The sequence below is a fragment of the Thunnus albacares genome, chromosome 18 (genome assembly GCF_914725855.1).
Source record: "Thunnus albacares chromosome 18, fThuAlb1.1, whole genome shotgun sequence".
NCBI lineage: Eukaryota > Metazoa > Chordata > Actinopteri > Scombriformes > Scombridae > Thunnus > Thunnus albacares.
This window is the reverse complement of record NC_058123.1, coordinates 15,737,681-15,757,767: the sequence shown is the minus strand read 5'-3', so window position 1 is coordinate 15,757,767 and position 20,087 is coordinate 15,737,681. Positions and strand designations below refer to the sequence as shown.

General features: G+C 40.9%; 1 protein-coding gene across 3 annotated transcripts in view; it reads left to right on the top strand.

Annotated features, from left to right (window-relative positions):
- The window catches only part of LOC122968666 (WD repeat-containing protein 70), a 40,588-nt gene that overhangs the window by 479 nt on the left and 20,022 nt on the right, over positions 1 to 20,087 (top strand). Inside the window, exons 2-10 of one of the 3 annotated variants that reach the window (XM_044334053.1) lie at positions 581 to 640; positions 756 to 839; positions 923 to 1,025; positions 1,171 to 1,381; positions 2,063 to 2,122; positions 2,622 to 2,755; positions 3,801 to 3,954; positions 8,571 to 8,647; positions 15,733 to 15,907. In XM_044334053.1, coding sequence (XP_044189988.1) covers positions 581 to 640; positions 756 to 839; positions 923 to 1,025; positions 1,171 to 1,381; positions 2,063 to 2,122; positions 2,622 to 2,755; positions 3,801 to 3,954; positions 8,571 to 8,647; positions 15,733 to 15,907 — 1,058 coding nt within the window. Of the gene's footprint in view, positions 1 to 580; positions 641 to 755; positions 840 to 922; positions 1,026 to 1,170; positions 1,385 to 2,062; positions 2,123 to 2,621; positions 2,756 to 3,800; positions 3,955 to 8,570; positions 8,648 to 15,732; positions 15,908 to 20,087 lie in introns of all 3 variants that reach the window. The other 2 variants (XM_044334052.1, XM_044334051.1) reach the window with 2 other exon arrangements.

Sequence of the window (20,087 nt, the reverse complement as noted above, 5' to 3'; positions counted from 1 at the left end):
AGTTATGGTTAACTGTCTAGGGTCAATATTTTAATGTTTTCAAATCCAGCGTTTATAGTCCAAGCAAGTTTATGCTAACTCCAAGGATGTCAAACATTTTTTGGGACCCACATCCAGCTTGTTGAAGACTTGAAACAGGTTAACAGTCAAGTTATATGTTTCGGTGGAGACAGTTTTGAAATACATAAGATTACCTTACGCTGGGTGCAAAATTTGTGGTGTAAAGTTAGAGGTATTTAGTCTGCCCTGCTTTCTTTTTGTACATTTTACTAGCATTATATGTCACTTAAATGAAACTCATAGTCATGTGTTGCACATAATAGGACCCTTTACATTGTCCGTGTTTTTCGTCTTTCTTAACTCATTATTCAGTATTCTTTCACCTCAGAGTCATTTCCCTTTTTAAGTAAAACGTATAAGAGATTGTGCCTCCTTCACTGAAGGGTCACCTGTAGTTGAAGATGCCTGGTTTACAAAGAAAACAATTAAAAGAGCTGTACTTTTAAGCACTCACATGAAAAGTCAATTGTCATTACAGTTTTCATGATGAAATGATACACTGTGATCACCTCTTTTGCAGCATCAGGAAAGATGAGTGGCGATGGAGATATTTCATCTGTCATGGGATTCTCTGGGTTTGGTACGTACAGTGTAGCAAAATGGACAACAATTTGATATTTTATTTCTTATATGATAAACTGACAATATGAGTTGAGTCAGGCATTGATCAAGTAAGTTTTATTTGTTCCTTCCAGGAAAGAAGGCCCGCACATTTGACTTTGATGCCATTTTTGAACAGACCCGACGAACAGCCATTGAGAGGAGTCAGCGTGCACTAGGTAAGTTTAACAACAAGCATGATACGACAAGCTGTTTAGTAATTATCTTTTTGTGTTTGTAATTGTAATCATTGCTTTCTCAGAGGAGAGACAGATGACTCAGATGGAGGAGAAAGGGGAAAGCTCCAAGTCAGTCAAGTCATCAGTCCACGCACAGAGAAACAAAGCCGCGGCTGCTACTTCTAGGTAACAAGTGATTTCTTAGATGATATGTTCGAGTGACTGCTACTGTGTGTTATGGTTTGGTCAGACTGCTGCTCAGAGTTACATGTTCGTTATTCAAGTGCAAGTTTTTGCTTCATTTGACAATTGTGTTTTTTTTTCTTTTTAGAAAACAGGAGAGTGACAGCAGCAGTGACAGTGGTTCAGACTCTGACTCAGGCCTTATTGGGCCTCCACCGCCTCCTCAACATACAACCCAGGATGATGATGATGATGATGATGAGCTTGTGGGACCGCCTCTCCCACCAGGTTACACAGGCAGCACGGCTCACAGTGATGAAGAAGATGAAGAAGGGGGAGCACAAGATGACGATGATGATGATGTATGTCTAAAATGTTGCTGTCTTCCTGCCTCCTCAAATAAATGCACCAGTTTGTGCTGTATTGTTGGGTGCTTTTAAGATCTTACCACTAGATGGCAGCACAAGAAAATATAAGCAGTGTTGTGTTTTGCACTATACAGAATAAGACAACTAACATCTTCTGTTTAGGGTGCAAAATTAACTTTTTTGTCCACCGGCCAAATGGCTAGTGAATGTTTAGATTTTACCAGCCACTCAATAGACTACCATTGTTTTTTGGCTGGTGAGTGAAGCAAATCTACCAGCCACTTGCATATTTTACCAGCATTTGGCTGATGGCTGGTGCTAATTTTGTGCTCTGCTTGTGTTATTGATCAGTAATTCAGTTGTGTCTTGGGTGATTTTTCTCTACTGCTTTATATGTATAAGCATATAAAATGCAGCATAACTATGCATTGGTGTAAACACTCTCATCTAATTGCCTGCAAATGCGGCAAGTTATGGGTGAAATGCCTCATTTCCTAACTTCACATCCAGCGGTGTGACTGTAAGCGGTACGTAATTTGCAGCTGATGACTGTGATTCCAGACGTTTTAGTCACGGAGCCTATGAAAGTGGAAATGTCATGTATAATTGAATGTTGAAATGAAATGCTTCATTATAACTACACACCTAATTCAGCCCTGTCTTCTTTCCTAGAAGCCAGTGAAGAAGATTCCAGACACTCATGAGATCACTCTGCAGCATGGCACCAAGACAGTAAGGCCATCGTCTTTCAGCACTTAGTCATTATAATGTTCCTCATGGAGGCTCCATGAAAAATCAATTCAATGACTTTCTGTTTACCTAGAAAAAGGTGTCTACATTTATCTTGTATTTACATTATGTACACGCTACATCAGATCTGCCAAGATTGTCGAATTTTGTGCCAAATCTTAGCAACAAGAGCAAACAGCAAGTCTCTTTCCACTGATATCTTGTAGCAGTAAGCAGTGTGGAGCCAATGTGTTATCCAGAAACAGTGCTGATTACTGTTTAAAAACTATTTAATTTGATCATTACACACAATTTAACCTTAAATATTTAGCTTTTATTTATTTTTGCTGCATGTCGAGGCACTGTCAACACTGTCAAATATTCCGAGCAGGAGAAGCAACTTTCCACAGTTGGTTTTCCTCCTTTGGATCATCATTTAAAAATGAATTGTACAGACTCAGAGATTATCTTGAAGTTGTAAATGAGACAACTGTCTCGCCAGGTATCGGCTCTTGGTTTAGACCCTTCTGGAGCCCGTCTGGTGACTGGTGGATATGATTATGATGTGCGGTTCTGGGATTTTGCTGGGATGGACCAGGCTCTGCAGGCCTTCAGATCCCTGCAGCCCTGTGATTGGTGAGTCCTCTTCTGAGAGCATAATGCATAATATCAACACATTTGCTTAACATGTGGGTAATTAGTTTCATGCAAACATCCAGAAAACTCGCTGCATTTATGTTTGCCAAAGTGTACACACATATACAAACACGCACACAAATTTGTTGAGCTTCATTGAACCTCATGTTGACTCCAGGACATCCTCTCTTTTCATTCAAAATGAGCCTTTCAGAAGCAGATGGTTGAGATGTGTGGGTGTTTGTGTGTGTGCGGGTGTTTACTCTGTTTCACTGAAGCCATCATCAAAGATCACATTCCTTATTGTTTTTTGGGAACCAGTGGGCTGAGCTGGAGCAGGCTTCCCCTTATTTGCACAAATTTACGCCACATTTAATTTGATTACAGTGTGATCCAGGAGCCTCTATGGTTTACTGACAAGCTGGGTTTCATATAGAAAGCTGTGCTGTTGAGGTCCGCTGTTCCTCTTTCCTGACCCCAAAAGACAGTTCCTCACCTCGGTCTAACTGGAACAATGAGGAAACTGAGCATTTAGACCTATATAGTGAATCTTTTTCCAAACAGCATTGATGCTAGCCTCACTTTCATTTCAACATCGGAACTTTTTACTCAGTGTACAGAAATGTTGGTGCCCCATCTACCCCTTGCTGTGTTAATGCTATTTGATATTGACCTGAATTGCTAATCTCACTCTGAGTAAACTGTCCAGATAGTTGTCCGTCTCTTTACTTGCATGTGTTGCCCTGTATTGTAGAATGATTGTGTCTGTCTATGTTCACTGTTATGGTTTTGTGTCTCTGTCTGTTGGCTGTACAAGATCAAAGAGGCCAACCATCATATGTACATCAGATGTTACATTGTGTTCCATAGTCACATGTACCTACTGTTTGTTTTTCCTCTTTAAAAGCTTCTTCTGTAACAATGTTCTGGTGTAAGTCACAGCTCACACGTGGCTTGCAAACAGGCACTAAGACACTTATCAGAACTTATCAGCAATACAGAAATCTTCATGTTTGATATGTATGTTACATGTCTGTCTCCTCAGCCATCAGATCAAGTCCTTGCAGTACAGCATCACTGGTGATGTCATCTTGGTGGTCTCTGGCAACGCACAGGCCAAGGTGTTGGACCGTGATGGATTCAATGTCATGGAGTGTGTGAAGGGAGACCAGTACATCGTGGATATGGCCAACACTAAGGTATGCTACATTTACACATATTTCGGGTTCATTACAACTTTTGTCTTATTTTCGTTTCTATCATTATAATGATAACATTATACTCATCAATGTAATTGCTGAGTTTGGCAACATGGCATCATCGTTACTTCTAAGTCCAGCAGGGCAATAAACACAGTGAGCAGTGAGATGATAAGATAACAGTTTTACCAGATTATCTAAACCGCTTTATTCGGAAGTAAAACCAAAAGTGAGTGGACAGGAAATGTAGGTAGTGATGGTAGAGCTGTTGATAGTCGATAAATCAATTAATCGCTTGATGGAAAAAATTAAATGGTAACCATTTTTATAATCAAATAATAATTTTCCTCATTTTTCAAGAAAAAATGACAAACATTTACTGGTTGCATCTTCTCAAATGTGAGGATTTGAGGCTTTTCTGTGACGGACATGATAGTGTGCTGAATATCTGTCATACACACTCACATAACACTTTATTAGGAACACCTGTGTAGTCTAATGCAATCCAATACAGCAGCTCTGCCATAAATGCTACTATTTTGTCCAAACCATTAACATACATGAGGGAGGCAATATATTAGGAACACGTTTCCATATATTGCACTCCACCACCATCCAGTATGACCTCAATAGTAAACATAAAGTAGATTTATCAGCTTTCTGACAATGTCAACAAAAACTGAAAATTTATTAAGGAAAAGTAGAATTTATGGCAGAGCTGTTGTATTGGTTTGCATTGATATTGCACAGGTGTTCCTAATAAAATGCTCGGTGAGTGTATCTCAGACAAAACAAAGACAATTGAAGATGTCGCCATGAGCTCTAAGAAATTACAACAGGCATTTTGCACTATTTTCTGGCATTTCATAGACAAAATGATTAATTGAGAAAATAATCATCAGATTAATTGGTAATGAAAGTAATCATTTGTTGCAGCCCTAAATAATCCACCATTGCACAAGAAAGCTGTGTGGGCACACAACTACAGCAGGTCTGGTAGGTCAAAGTTGAACCAAGAAGATTGTCTGTAAACTGAGATGGATTTTATAACGGACAATTCGTGTTTCTTTCCCCAAGTAACTTCTTTTTAGCAATGTAGCTGCATTTGCAACTCCTAGCAATTAAGTTGGTATGTACAATGTCATTATTACAAAATAATAATGATGGCCAAAGCTGTAAAAATAAGACCCAATTTGGAAGTATCTTTTAATATGTTTAAGGTATTTTTTAATTTCTATAGCAACAGCAGTATGCCCAAGAATGACTGCTAATTCTCAGCACAGGCCGGATGCTCCTCTTTTCTGCTCTGTGTGTTAACCCTGCCAATGCATAATGGTAGCAAGGTGTAGCCATGAGCTGCTCTGTTTTTGTGTGTGAGGATAAAGGGTCTGTGCTGTGTGACCAGCCAGAGGCAGTCCCAGAGGGAGAGGAACACCACATGCTTTCAGGACTTGTCGTGGTTCATCTCTTGCTTGTACCTGAATCTACAAAGGAGGATCCCAATTAAGTGTCCATTTTTGGGTTTTACTGTGGTTAAGAAAGCTGTATCGGTGGTCACTAACCATCTGTGTCAGCTGTAGTACATTTAGACATGGTTTATACCAGCCATATTAATCACTTGAACAAGTGAAGGCCCATTGATTGCAAGTAGTGTTTTCCTGGATGTCCTACATTCTTGTCCTGCTCAGCCCCATCTGGAGCTGATGGGAGAGTTTGGTTCAATGACAATGCGTTTTGGCCCACTGACAATGTCCCAGTCGATTAGCTGTGTCTCATGTGATAATTAAGTTCCTGCCTCTGCTCTGCCACTGTCGACAGACAATTACTTCCCTCCGAACTCATCCCACTGTGTGCAGAGAGATTTGCCACACAGAGGCCTAGATACACAAGCAGGAGCATCGTATTATATGTTGTTTTTATGATTATGTCTATAAAATCTCAGAGAACCACGAGAAATGCTAATCACAGTCTTCAAACTGCTTTGTTTTGTCCAACAAACAGTCCAAAATCCAAATCCATCTGAGAAGCTAGAACAAGAGAATAGTTGGCATTTTTACTTAATAAATTACCTATTTGATGATAAAAATTGTTAAATTTCTGTCAACTTGATTTATTGATTCTCTATCCTGCTCCAATTTTCATTTGATCAACTAATTGATTAATCAACTGGTCCTTTCAGCACTCCCAACTTGGACCTAACAGATACAGAAAACTATTTAGCCTTTGCTAAATGCAATTGCAATGAAAACTACGGAAGCGTAATGCATTTGTCCTGTTTTTCTGAATTAACAAGATAATTATCTCAGAATTCTGAGAAAAATTTTCATGGAAAAAAAAATCTGCTCTGTTTTTCTGAACTAAGGTTGACTGTTGTGTTGCCTCACGTCGCCTCATGTCTGGGTCAAAAAGTTGCACTTGAATACACCACAAAGACTGCAGCCAACGGCCAACTAACACGTACGTTCTGCACGTGCGTGAGAGGAAATAACTCCCCATACCAGCAAGTGGCATTAGCCTGTATTCGTCATTCAAAAAGGGAAAACCTAGGAGTGCGGATTACAATCCATAAACAAAGCAGTTTTTGCTTATTATTTTCACACCACTCGCTCACCACAGACGGTTTCATTATATAGCTACTTCTAATCGAGAATTCATTTGATAAGAAGTTGATAAGGACATTGTCAGCCCTTGATCTTTTGGTTGTGGAAGAAGAAAGGAAAGTCGTTTGCTTGCTTTCATCACCTCCGTTTCTCTTCTACTGATTTGCTAAGCTGAATGGCCAATCGGAGTGATCTCTCTCAGTTAGTATGCCCAATCAGCCAAAAAGCTGCCATTAGGGGTTCGACTGGCGGCAACAGACCCAACACATCACAAAAACTATGGCCATAGACGCTCACTGACAGTCTGACATTGGCCAAATGTCAGCCTGGTGCGTCATGGCCTTTAGCTCTGTAGGCAGTCTGATGTGTTTGTTTCATTTCATCTATTTTTGGGCTTTGATGACACATTTTTGCCTGTCTTGAGGTGCCTGTGCAAAGTCGACAAACTAATAACAATACCATCTATTTTACTTAAAGACACAAGTATCTCCCTTTTTTCATGAAAAAATTCTCAGAATTCTGAGATAATTATCTCGTTAATTCAGAAAAACAGAGCAAATTTTTTTCTCAAGTGAATGCATCACACTTCTGTAGAAAAAAAACCTGGGAATGCCGGTTTTGTCCCTAGTCAGTTCTTGTTATCAGAGTGGTTTCTTTTCTTGGCTGTTTGTCATTAACTTACTCTATTTTTGTTCACTGTTTGTAAGAGCATTAGTCTGTTTCTCTTTAGTCATTGGCAATTTGTTGTCCTAAACAGTTGAGGAAGAGGAAGGAAGGTATCGGCTCCTTCACCCTCATCATGAAGCTCTTGTGATGAATGATTCTGTTTATTTTGATGTTATTGCACAGAGCAGGGAGGCAGTCAAGTCATTCACAGCCCATTTGAGCTTTAACCTCATCATATGGTGAGTGTGTTTTTTTACCATAACATTTAACAACCTAGCAATTTGTCATTACTCCTTTTTAGTCGTTAAACAGCAAGACCTAGGCAGTTTCCTTTAATCGATTATTAAAGCAGCGTGCTTAAAGTATTTGACAGTGAGCAGGCAGGCCTCTCTTCCTGATGCACACACACTGATGTCATTCGGTCAACTTCTGCTCATGCAAGGCTCTGCCATCTTGAGCATCCTGTCAAACAGCAGTATGTCATGTCTGAAGCCTCTTTGCAGCATACTGAAGTGTTCCTCTCTGACCTGGCAAAGTGTTATCCCACTTTGAAGTCATTTGTTATGAGTAATTCTCCATAGGACTACTCTAGCAGCGGAAATCGCTAAAAGTTACTCTGCTAGGAGCTCACTGTTTGGAGCTGTGACCTACAGCCCGCTGCACTACTTCAAAGTTCACTGGTTCAGTTATAAGTCAAGGCTTCTGTCGAGAAACGCCAAAAGTCAAGGTTACAATATGATCAAATTAAAGGTCCAAAGACCATCCTGTCCTCAAGAGAGAGCCCTTTTAAGGTGCATTCAGAAGAGGTTACACAATGGGCGCCTCCAGGGAACTTTTTTATGTGTTTTAGACGACTTAGTCCCTGTTGCCATGTGAGGCCTCACAGTTGCCATGAAGTTCACAACAAAACTCTGAAGTGCATCGTCACAATAATTTAATAGCATTCCTGAAATAATCAAACGGGTGACCTTTTGCACAGCAGTTTTGGCTCAAGAACAGCTGTCTTTGCACATAATTTGTGTGCTCTAAAATTACAAAAGAAGTCTTCATGATTTTTTCTTTATTGGTTCCTCCTGGCAACATTTCCCATTTTATGTTTCTACTGGCTCTTACTGGTTACAACTGCTACAGCTGGTTTTTAAATATCAAATGAGTTTGAAAACTGGCGTTAGGGCAAGCGGCAACCCTGAATGTCTATGTTGCCTACTGGATCAACATTAAACCGCATGATTCACAGGTGTTTACTGCATCTCAAAATGACTGGAAGCTAGCTACAGGAGCTGGTCAGCAACAATTTAGTGCCTGTTAAAAGTGTGTAATTTGTTAATTTTCACTTTCTGCTCTTCTAAGGGCCACACGGCTATGCTGAATTCTGGCTGCTGGCATCCCAAGATTAAAGAAGAGTTTATGACGTGCTCCAATGATTGGTGAGTTTTAAATATGTCCATATGTAATGTTCCACTGAGATGTAGGCAGAATCTGTGTTTGTGCAGCTGCTCTATAGTATATAAACGTAATGCATTGTATGCATTTTTTGTTAGATGTCCTGGTATTAAAATGTGTCACTTTTACTAACACTTAATTAAAAGTCCATAAAGGTAAAAGTGGATGAAACAGGTGACATGCTGTGATTCTGGGTATTTCTCTGAAGTACTGTACACTGCCAAATCTAATTTTCAGACAATGCTAACTAGTTTTAACTGTAAGTAGTGAAACTATCTTATTTTGTTGCATCATCCTACATGGCTTCCCAGGATGTGCATAAAAAACATCTTATTTAATGGTCTACTGCACAGTGACATCGAGAATCTACCCAAAGAAATCCCTTCACTTTATCAAATTAAATTCTTATTGGATTTGACATATTTAAAGACATGTTTGATGCTCCTGAATAATATGATAATTTGTGCAACATTTATTCAGAATCATCCCTGCTGGGCAAGTAACTAGTGAACGCCATAGCCAAGGCAACGCTCTGAACTCAACAGACTTTTCTTTGCTCTCATCTCCTCTGTAACCAGCAGGGAGTCCTCTAGTCCAGACTATGCTTCTGGAAATAGTAGTTTGGCCTCACTGCTGTGCATTTACACATGGCACATTTTCTGCTGGATGTAGTCCAAATACAGATCTCTATTTGTATGCAGTGATTTGGACCAGAGCAACACTGCAGGAGATAGTAAGATGTCACACACACACACAGAGTTAGAAGAGTTTTAGCAGTCTTCTGTCTACTTACAGCAGCCCTAGTCCTGTATGTCTGCAGAAGCTGTAACCTTTGCCATGTGTATAGGTGTGCGTGAATATTTGTGAGTGAACACGTGTGACGAAAGCACAGTGATGAGTCTAAGTGAGTGTGACAGGCAGCAGTGCAGAAACCCAGGGCTATCATCATCATTAAGTGGAAACAAGGGCCTGGCTTTGTGGGCAGGCCGCGGCCCAGTGTTTACCAGTGTTACTGCTCTCCCAGATGTGGAGGCTGGTTTATTTAGCTCTTATTGAGGCTCTGGAAATCCTCCCCTGGCACGTTAGCACTGGGTGTTGCCCCTGGCTGACTCACAGGAGAACAGCAGAGAGGAGCGCACAGGGAGCCATTCACAGGCAGAGCAGCTGCGTGTGAGGAGGGTTCACATCAACAGTGCAGGTCAGCAAAGCAACCTGAGTCTCGGAGAGAAAGAGGCAGTGACGAAGAGAGGGAGGGATTGCTCAGAGTGATTTACAGGTGGGAGAGGTTTTCCATCTAACCCCATGTAAAGTCTCCCATATTGCACTTTTCCTTATCATCATATTAGTAATGTGCAGTGCAATACAGGCGTTATTTAGTGATAAAGTGCGGTACTCTTGGTTGACCCCACAAACCTTCGTCTTCAATCAAAAGTCCCTCTCATTCCTCCAGTAAAACAGAAAGTAACCATCAGAGTTTTAACAAGTGCCAAACATACCTATCATCACTTCTTCAATCCTTGTTTCTGTACTCTGGTAACCCATCATTTGTCAAATTAAGCGTTAAAGATTTTATCATACAAGTTTTATTTTTAGTACGTAAGTAATTTTTGCAGACTTGCTTTTAATTGTTTTCTTTCTGTCTGTTAAACATTTTGTAAACATATTTTTAGATTAGTTTGATATAAAAAAAAAATTGTGTTATTTTAAAAAACAAGGACCATCAGGCTATGTTTCAGGTTTGTGGGAATGGATTTTATGGATTTTACTCAGTATATTTATTCAACTTCTTGGAACAGGCCCCACAGCTATATTGAAGTGAAAAAATATTGTCTTAAAATAAGAGTTTTTTGCCAACAGCATTTTATGGTCTCAATACATATTTTTTCTACTGTGAGTTTAGGTTTGGATCATTAAGAAAAGATGTCTATGTTTGTGTTTTTGCTTGAGTGTCAGCCTATCACACTCGGTGGTGGTCGCCTCTTAGCTCCATCTACCTTCCCTCCACTTTTTTCCCCCAAGTCGGAATTTTCTGGTTTGGCTGCTGCAAGATGTGTAAGTGCATTAATGCCAACTTTGTTCTGCTGCCGCTGTTGTGCAGGCATGAAACAAAGCTGTGACACCGCAGTCCCCTCATAGGTGGACCTTTTGTGATTAGACATAATGTAACCCTATGGACAACATTATGGAGGGAGCATCTCTTTCTAACTTTCTTTGCCCCTCACCATCCCCTGATGTATGCAGCTCCATCCACTTCAGTGCCATCCTTTGAATTATGGAGTCCGCAGAGGCCACACTGTAGTCAGTGGGCCTCTTAAGAATGGACCACCAGTTGGCCAATAGTACCAGTGGGTGCTCGCTACTGGCTGTGTGTGCTTAAACATCAGACCAACACTTCTGTCTTTCTTCCTGTGTCAGCCCAGTTAGAGAGTCTTTGTTGTGTTTATTTGAATAGGTTATTAAGCATGATCACTGGACCGCCCAGCTCCTTAATTAAAGGCCCCCCCAGTCGTATGGAATCTCATTCATAAGAACTGCCTCCCAGCTCCTTGAATGATTTCATTAACCCAGCCTTTTTCCCTGAGAGGAAGTACTGATGAAGCAGTTAAATAAAGCAGCAGTAGGGTGGTGGTGATTGTCCTTGCGCACTGAGGGTTGAATGGCGTTCCAGCAGTACTGCGCGTCTCTCGTCCATCAGTGAAAAGCATTTCTGCTCGGACTGGTGTGAATGTGTCAACGTTTCACATTCCTCTGTCATTCCGTTTGAAAGATTGTGAGACTGTAAAACAGCACAATATTTTCCAACATTATTCATTTTAGATCCAAAGAGGCCAAATGCGTATTAAGCATAGAACCACTTAAACTAAGGCTTCGCTGAAAGACTGAACACCTGTTTGAAAACTGCAGATTTATTTCTCAGAAAGTGAAGGCAATATGTGCTGGGTCTACTCCCGGTGGAAGTATTTCTTTGGCAGGATCGAACTTGAAGTAAACTAAAAATATGGCCGGGACTTTTTTGTCAGTGTTTTTTTTTTTATTTTATTTTTTTTTTTTTTATGAGAGCTGGATCTTTTTCAAATAAATGAAATCATAAACAGTAGTGGCATAAAAATCCTTGTTTTAAAATGGTAATGAACCATACTGTAACTAACAGTGTTGAAGTCTATGCCTCAGTGCCTTCAGTGACATGACATGGCTGATTATTGGCTTCACTTTGTCTTTTTATGACACCCCAGGAGAACTATCAAAAATTTATGTCATGCTCCTTTTTGTGACTGAAATTTCAGCCAGTGGAGCAGAGGATAGGACAAACGGCGACTTTCTAATTGAGCCCACATGTTACTTCTGTTGAGTCTTGAGACACACTTGCACATGTACACACACAAATACACACAATTTGAGGAATGTTTCCAGGAGGTTTGAATGCCAGGGATTCCCTTCCTGCTGGCCTGCTGTCAAGGCTGCAGCTGGACTCGGATGTGTAGCTGTATGCAAGGAGACCCTGAGGACAACATGGCAGGGCCTTTTACTGCTGAGGAACAAACTATTTGTCTTTATCATGTGCTCAAACCAAACACATGATGTGATACATGTGACATGTTGAGGAGTTACTACTGGAGAACATCCGGAAAATAGAAAATGTCACACAAAGCAGATTCATGATCCGCTGCTCGGATAAATCCTCATATTTAATGGTGCTTTTTTGCTACCTGTGGTCTATGTTCTTTCTTTATAGCTTTGTATGAGTCAGTATTTCTTTCTCTTTTAACTTTTGTATCCTAGGCATCTTAATTGATCATATCTAGCATACTCATGTCTAGTAAGTAGGTCAACTATTTTTCAGTACTCTGAGTGAAAAGCTTGGTGATAGCTTACTCTAGATCTTTCGAGAGGACTGCTGGATTGTTAAATGTGATCTACGTGACAGAACAGGGATGAAGAGTGAGGACAGACACCACGAAGTGTGTGTGAGCATGTTGGGGCGATTCGCAGTTTGACACATCAGGTTCATCCACAGTCCAGCGCGTCTCCAACTGTTGCCTTACAATGCTAGTGTTCCATATCCTGCCCAAGAACGCACATACCATACCACCAAGGTGTGCATTTGTCCTCCTTGTTCAATTTACAGTCATGGCTGATTTTTTGAGTGACAGTAACTTGTAGTTTTTTAGTGTGTGAATACAGTGTTTGTTTCTTTTCTTACTGAATCAGGCCACTTCATTGTGGGGAGGTCCGAGAGGAAAGCGTCTTATCAACCAGATCGCTTGATTAAATATGAATAGCTGTCTTGACTTCTTTTAGTCCTTGAGTCAAGCTTTTTGTGCCTGTAGTGTGTGGTCTCACCTGCTCAGCTAACACCTTTTTAGATTGATCCTCCAGCTTGGAGCCACACTAATAATGTGGTGATTTTGCTTGGATCTGTATATCACTGCACCCACAGTGCATCTTTACTTAGACCACAGCGATTCCTCTTTAGCTTCCTCGCTTGAGTGCCAGCATGTGTATGCCTCCTCCCAAATCCCTCTGTTATTTCCCCACTTTATCTTCTTCAGCTGCAATGGAAGATGGAGCATCTTCCCCTCCTAATCCCCCTTTCTCATAACAGAGCCCCAGTTAGTCAGTCAACCGGCCACCAGGCAACACAGCCTGTCCCCATCACCGGAATTCGACCAATAAACAACCTTATACAAGACGTATGCCTTTCTTTTCCGTCTCTCTTCCTTATCTCTTTATCTGGGAAAGTGATCCTAGCAATCGTCAGCTCCCCTTGGTCTATAACCTGACGGACAGATAAAATCTGGGGCCCGGGGAGTTGTCACTCCTCAGTTGATGTGTGAACGACTGCGCTACCTCGTAAAGTGCACACGCATGACTGAGGATGTATGGCTCTCATTTTATTGCATTCACCCCTCTGTCTCTGAAGCATTTGTGTGGGAAAAGGGGGCTGCCGATTGAAGGGAAAACAGGGTTGCAGGGATAAGGAAAGGGGCGAAGGTACTGCCCCAGAATATTTTCACTTGTTCATTGCTGTTACTTTCCCTAAACAACCACCTCCTCTGAGTGAGGAAAGACTAGAGGCTGCCTCAGAGGATGTTCCCTCTCTGGAATAAAAAGCGCAGTTGTTACAATGAATTAAACCTGGGATTTGAAGTTAGATTTTTGTTAATCTAGTGGGGGTTGGAACATTTTTAAGCTTTAATTAGCAACTTTAGAGTACAAACAGTTTCCTCTTCCCTGCCCTGCTCTGTGTCTTGCTCTTGACAGGTGAGGGTGTGCAGTCTTTGTCCTATGCTTTGTGGTTGGCTCAAGACTGGCAGGCTCCAACCTCCCCGCTCTGTCCCCCTGACAGCCAGCAGTGCCATGTTTTGGAAAGATCCCTCACGATAAATAGCATTCCAGGTTTTGTGTGCTACGCGAAAGGTTATGTTGTCTTTATTGGCTTGACAGACGCCTACGGTCTTCTGTAAACAAAATAGAGATATCTGTGTGAGGCAGCAGGTGGACCAATTTGTCATCCAGTCCAGGGCTATCACTCTTTCTCATTCTCTCTCACACATACACTCATGTTAACACTCAGTGTACAATGCAGTAACCCACAGGTTGTGCTGGGAAACATCCTTACATATGTGGTTTTTGCACTTTTTTCCTAGTAAGAGATTTTCTAATTTATTAACAGCCATGGTTTATGTGGATTTAAACACAACTATGCATCAAACAGAGTTTTATTTGACCCTTTCCAGTTCTCACTCAAGCCATATGTCTTCAGCTGGCATTTGTATCACATTGTTAGACTTATCCAAACACAGTTGAGTGTGCGTGTCTGTGACTTTGTAGCCGGCCATGGAGGAATCCTTGCCTGGCTGTTAGTAGCAGCCCTCACTGTGTGTTTATACTCCTCTGCTGACCTCATGACCTGAAGGTCACGATGCTCACTAAAGCAGCCAGTGGGTCACAGACACATTTGGATGCATTCTGTCTGGCGTGAGTGTGAGTGTGGGTGTGTGAAAGGTTGGTTAAACATGTTTGTGTGTAGTTCAGTCTTTCAATAAATAAATGTGGAATGTCAATTTGTTGTCGTTACTGCCTTCTTTTTATCTCTTTTACATAGTTTCCCTTTTTTTAAAACATTTTTTCACTGTAGGCTGTGTTATTAACTTTGTTTTGAATTCTGGTGGTTTCACAAAGGCCCTGAAAGAATAAAAAGCTAGTTGAATAAATTGATGAGAGTTAGGTTAAGTGGTAAGAAGTTGTGTGCAACATCCCTTGCCTGGACATCCTCTAGACACCAAGTCATGCCAACAGGGTCAAAGGAAAAACATCCCACCTTATTTTAACTTAAACAACTTGATGTTCTCAGATCATTGTCCACTCTACTTTGAAATTCAAAGCATGCGGAAATACTGACATCTGCTTTGACTTTTTTTTATTTCATCCTTTTTTTTCTTATTTTAACAGATAATTGAGTCACATGGTTTCATGTTTAGTTCGGTGATAGCATTGGTGATACCATATATCTTCATTTTGCATTCTTTATGTGTAAATGTATGTCCATTTTTGTTGGTTTGATGGGTAAATTAAATGCAATATTAGTGAAGTAAATTAGTAAACTTTTTTTTTTTTTAAATAACACAATTGAAGTCGGTATAATGTGTAGTTGTTTATATAGACCAATCAGGGACTCTTGTTGGGCCTAAGTTAGAACACTATATAATTAAATCTCTCATTTGCATGTTTCCAAAAAAATCTGCATTTTAATTCCTTGCTGTCAGTGGTCCAGGTTGTGTAATGTGTCCAACAGATGTAGGAAAGAGAATCAGGATTTCATGGAAGCTTCAGACATGCCTGTCACACTGATCTACTGTTCTGCTGTTTGCTAACCCCTCACCCTGCAAAACATAGCTGCCTAACCTCATGTTCATGAGATTGATTCGGATATAGTGTATCTCTATATGATTCTGATTTATTATGGTGCGGATGGTGTTAATGACCAATATGTTTTGAGGGACAGATATTTCATGACTGATTCATGACAGTTTGGTGAGGATTAATTCAGTTCTCTGTCTGTCCACAGCACTGTGCGCACATGGGACCTGAACTCAGAGAAGAAGCACAAGTCTGTGTTTAAACCCCGCTCCTTCCAGGGGAAGAAGGTCACCCCCACATGCTGCACCTACAGCCGTGATGGGAAGCTTGTTGCAGCAGGCTGCCAGGATGGCACCATCCAGATCTGGGACAGAAACCTCAGCGTGAGTCTTAAAACACACACATACCAACCACCACAATGTACAGTGGGTTGTAAACATAGGATGTCTGTTTTGTTATGGCCTTGGGTACAGAGTCATGAGACTTAGGTCATCTGGTCACAGGCCAGAGAGGCCAGAGTTCAACAAGTCACTAACACTGAGAATAATTCAAAATGCCTGGCTTAAAAATGCATTTGTCCAAACTTGAAGTAGTTGAGAATGTTAATAAATAGCCTTTCTGACCTGCATCGACTCTGTTCTCAGACTGATGAGGTACATGGCAGTGAGCTTGGGTCAGAGTCACTGTCATTCTGCCCAGCCTCTATAGAAACAACAGTCTACAGCCATGCTAGTGGCTCTGTGATGCTGCACTTAGGCACAGCATTGCTTTGATCTAAATGATAACTTCAGCATGCTAACCTGCCAACAATGATAATGCTGACATTCTGATGTTAAGCAGGCATGTTAACCATGTCCAAGATCTTAGTTTAGTCTGTTAGCCTGCTAAATATTTAGTCATAATCCAAAGTATTGGACACATTAAATGGTGTGAGATAAAAAGTTAAGGGAGTGAGTGATTACAGTTTATTCTGTGGGAGACATGGCAACATATCCAATAGTTGTTGTAACATTTCACTCAAAACCACAACCTGTGAACCTTATGGTGATACAGAAAAAGTCAGGGGATCATCAAAGTCATCAGGATACACCATCTGGGAATCATGAAGGTCTGTATAAAAGTTTGTGTCAGGCCATCCGGTAGATGTTGAGATTTATCACAGGACAAGTGAAAACTTTGACCTGATGGTGGTGCTAGAGGAAAAGTCAAAAGTCATGACTAAAGTCATTAGGATGCATCTTCTGGGCGCCATGGATATCTGTATGAAATTTCATGCCAGTCCATCTGAGGTATTTTGCTAAAAGCCAAAAATGTCAAGCCGCTGATGGTTTAACAAGAAAGGTCAGAAGATCACCAAAGTCAGTAGGATTCATCCTGTGGGAAACATGAATGTCTGTACAAGATTTCCGTGGCAATCCATTCAATAGTTGTGGAGATATTTCAGACTGGACCATAGTGGTGGACAGACTGACATTGCCACCCCTTGCTAGCATGGCTGAAAAAAAACTTATTATGTAACTGAATTAACTGGCGTGTGATGATTGAGTTGAGTTATATGGAAGTTGTTGGGAGGCCCAATCACAATTTCCCTCTGTACATTTTCCACTATTAGTTAATTAGGCAATTAGTGATCAAAGTGTACATTCCATTCTTTCAAGATTCACATTGTTGAGGTAATAGTTGATCTTGGCTCCTGAGAAGCGTTGCTCTCACTTGTTTCGCTGTTTTCACTTGAGTTATTTGACAAATTGTCACTGTGAACAAAAATGACTTCCATTCAGGGCTGGAGAATGCCTCTCCTCTCCGTCTTTCATCAATTAGATCGTTTGGGGGACTTGAATGTTTTATCACTGCTGGTTACTCCTTAACCCATGTCTTCCTGTCTACCCATGAGTCTTTCTTCTTAATGACTGCTACAGTGACACATCTCTGGTCAGTGTCAGGGCAGGAAATAACTTGCTGTTGTTCCTGTGAAAGGATCAGAGACAGAGCAGGTTTGGCAGCTTATTGCTCACGTTTTCGTTCACACACAAGACTTACGTCCACTACACAGACGGGAAGAGGGAAACAGAAGGGTAAGAGGTGCATTTCTATCGAAGAGGGGGTTTTGGGGACCTACAGCACTCATAATTCAGTATTTTAGATGATATATTGTAGGCATCATTCCAGTATGGTTCTGTCTTACATTAAAGTTAGTTCCTTTGCAAACAGTTTCACAAGTCGCTGCTTCCACTGTGTGAGAAATACTTTGTGATTACTCATCTGGGAGTCCCAAAACTCTATAAACCAACTACATTTTAAGATGGAAAATAAAATTGATGGAAGACTGCACATATATTGATGTATACAATGTAGATTTTTAACAATTGAGTGTGAGTGCATTTTCATGAATGACTTGGAGAATTAGAACTTGTTTTTCTGCCCTTTAGCTTTTTAGCACATCTCTAATTCTTTTGCTACACTTCATATCCTTTCATCTGTCCAAACCCATATGTGGACAAGGTTGAGTGCTTCTGTTATTTCATATGAGAATAGTGACAGTGACAATTAAGCTGTAGTTAGTGAGTTGGAACAGCTTGATTAGACAGAGGGGCTTATCCAGATTAGTCAAATGGGAAGTAGGCTACATTATAATTACTCCAACAGTCAACTTCATAATCACAGGACACACAAACAATGTAGTTAGATGGAGGATTTGTTTTCCCTGTAACTACTTTCCTATTGTGTCCTTACTGTGTGTGCTTGTGCATTCATCCACCAATACTGTATAGACTCCCACTTCTCTTCCACTCACCCATCATCCCACCCCTGGTCTGCTCATAGCAGCAGGCTCCGGGTGATTGGGTTAAAGCTCTCAAAATTTATTACCCCTCCTTCTCCAAACTAAATATTTACCCTGCGTCCCATAGCAGCTTACAATAGTCAAGTCTGTTGCCTGACCACTGGAGCCTGTCCTGTCTGAATGGCTCAAGAATTTTGTAGGTGCCCTCTGCCCTAATCAGCAACCTGTGCTGCTGACTTGAATTCAGCCACAAGCCTAAAAAGGAGTTGACCTCATGCTTTTACTGCTACTCCCTCCCCCAATGGAGGCCTATCTCCTCTTGTATCACCACTATTACACATAGCCAGAATATGCAGGCAGATCAATCACGATCAATCATGTACATGACCTTGATCTAGAGCTCAGCCTGAAGAGGAGCTATTGAGGATGACACATCGTGCTCTTGAACCCTGACATGAGCTGATTGATCCTATGATGGGAGTCAAGTAGGTCTCTTTTAGTGGACTGCCACAGAGAGTGATTGCATGCTTGTTCTCTGACCGGAGGGGTCGGTGCCAGAATTGCAAGACTTCATTTGCATTCAATGGTTGCCAGGTAATGTGCACTCGGTGATACTTTGTGCACCGAGGGTTGCAGGCCTTCGTTCCAAAACATTACCACAGAGACCTGTGGAATGCTATGATGTCATTGGTGGACTTAGATGTTTCCAGACTACAAAGTGGGACCCCGAAAGAGGTGGTTTTGATAAACCAGTCTGCGGGGAGTATTATCATCAGATGACATGGGAAACTCTCTCTTGTTTTCTGCACAAGGTGGCTTTTTCACAGCGATTGGTCCATAATAATGAGAGAAACCAGAGATCAAGGAGAGGTTTTCACTTCGTCTAGAGCTGAATTTCACTGTGCGGCAAATCCTTGTTTAATTTTTTATCCTTTGAGATTCTGACTTTTAGCCCATCTTGTTGTTGTCCTTTTCCTTCACTTAATACCCTGTTTTTACATTAAACTAGTCGCACACAATTTATTGTCACCTGCAATAATTAACAGGTCAGCACATAATTTACAGTCCAGCCTCACAGGACCTTCTGCACAGTATCACTGTAAACTAGTAACTCTATTTGTCATAAAATATGGGGCTGTGGGAGATTAGGACAGACAATCAACAAATAATTTTTTAAAGTCCAATGAAAATGTTTAGAAAACTGACAAAGGATCTGATAACCAACTAGAGTACAGACACAGCTCTCATCATGAGCCTGTCTTCACTGAAACATTTGAAGTGCAATCTGGTCCATCTAAGGACAGCTTGATCATAAACATTTCCAACAGATCTCAATCTTGCAACTTCCATCGTGACTTTCACATGATTTCTGTCCTTCAAGAGATGCTCTTCATAGAAGATAGAAGGAGTACTATAGCTTTCAGTGTTGTATCCAGTGCTTACCCATATTTTAACCTTTAATTCTTGCAATGTAGATATATGGACACTCACTGCAGTGTGATCCTCTAAAACACCCACACACACACAGCTTCACCATCACCATTTGTTGATTTCCATGAAAGATCAGAGTGGCTGTTCAGGACTGTGGTTTGGCCACTTGATCCACAGAAAGAAACAAAGGTCAGAGTGAGATGTCACAACTGACTGCACATAAGGCATCATTAAGTCTTTCATAGGTGTACGGTCGTAAAAGTATTGAGGTTAGAGGAAGGCAGAGTCTCGCAGTATTTATATGATGATACTTGGATAGCTTGGTTTGGAACAGTTGGCGCTGTGGTAGA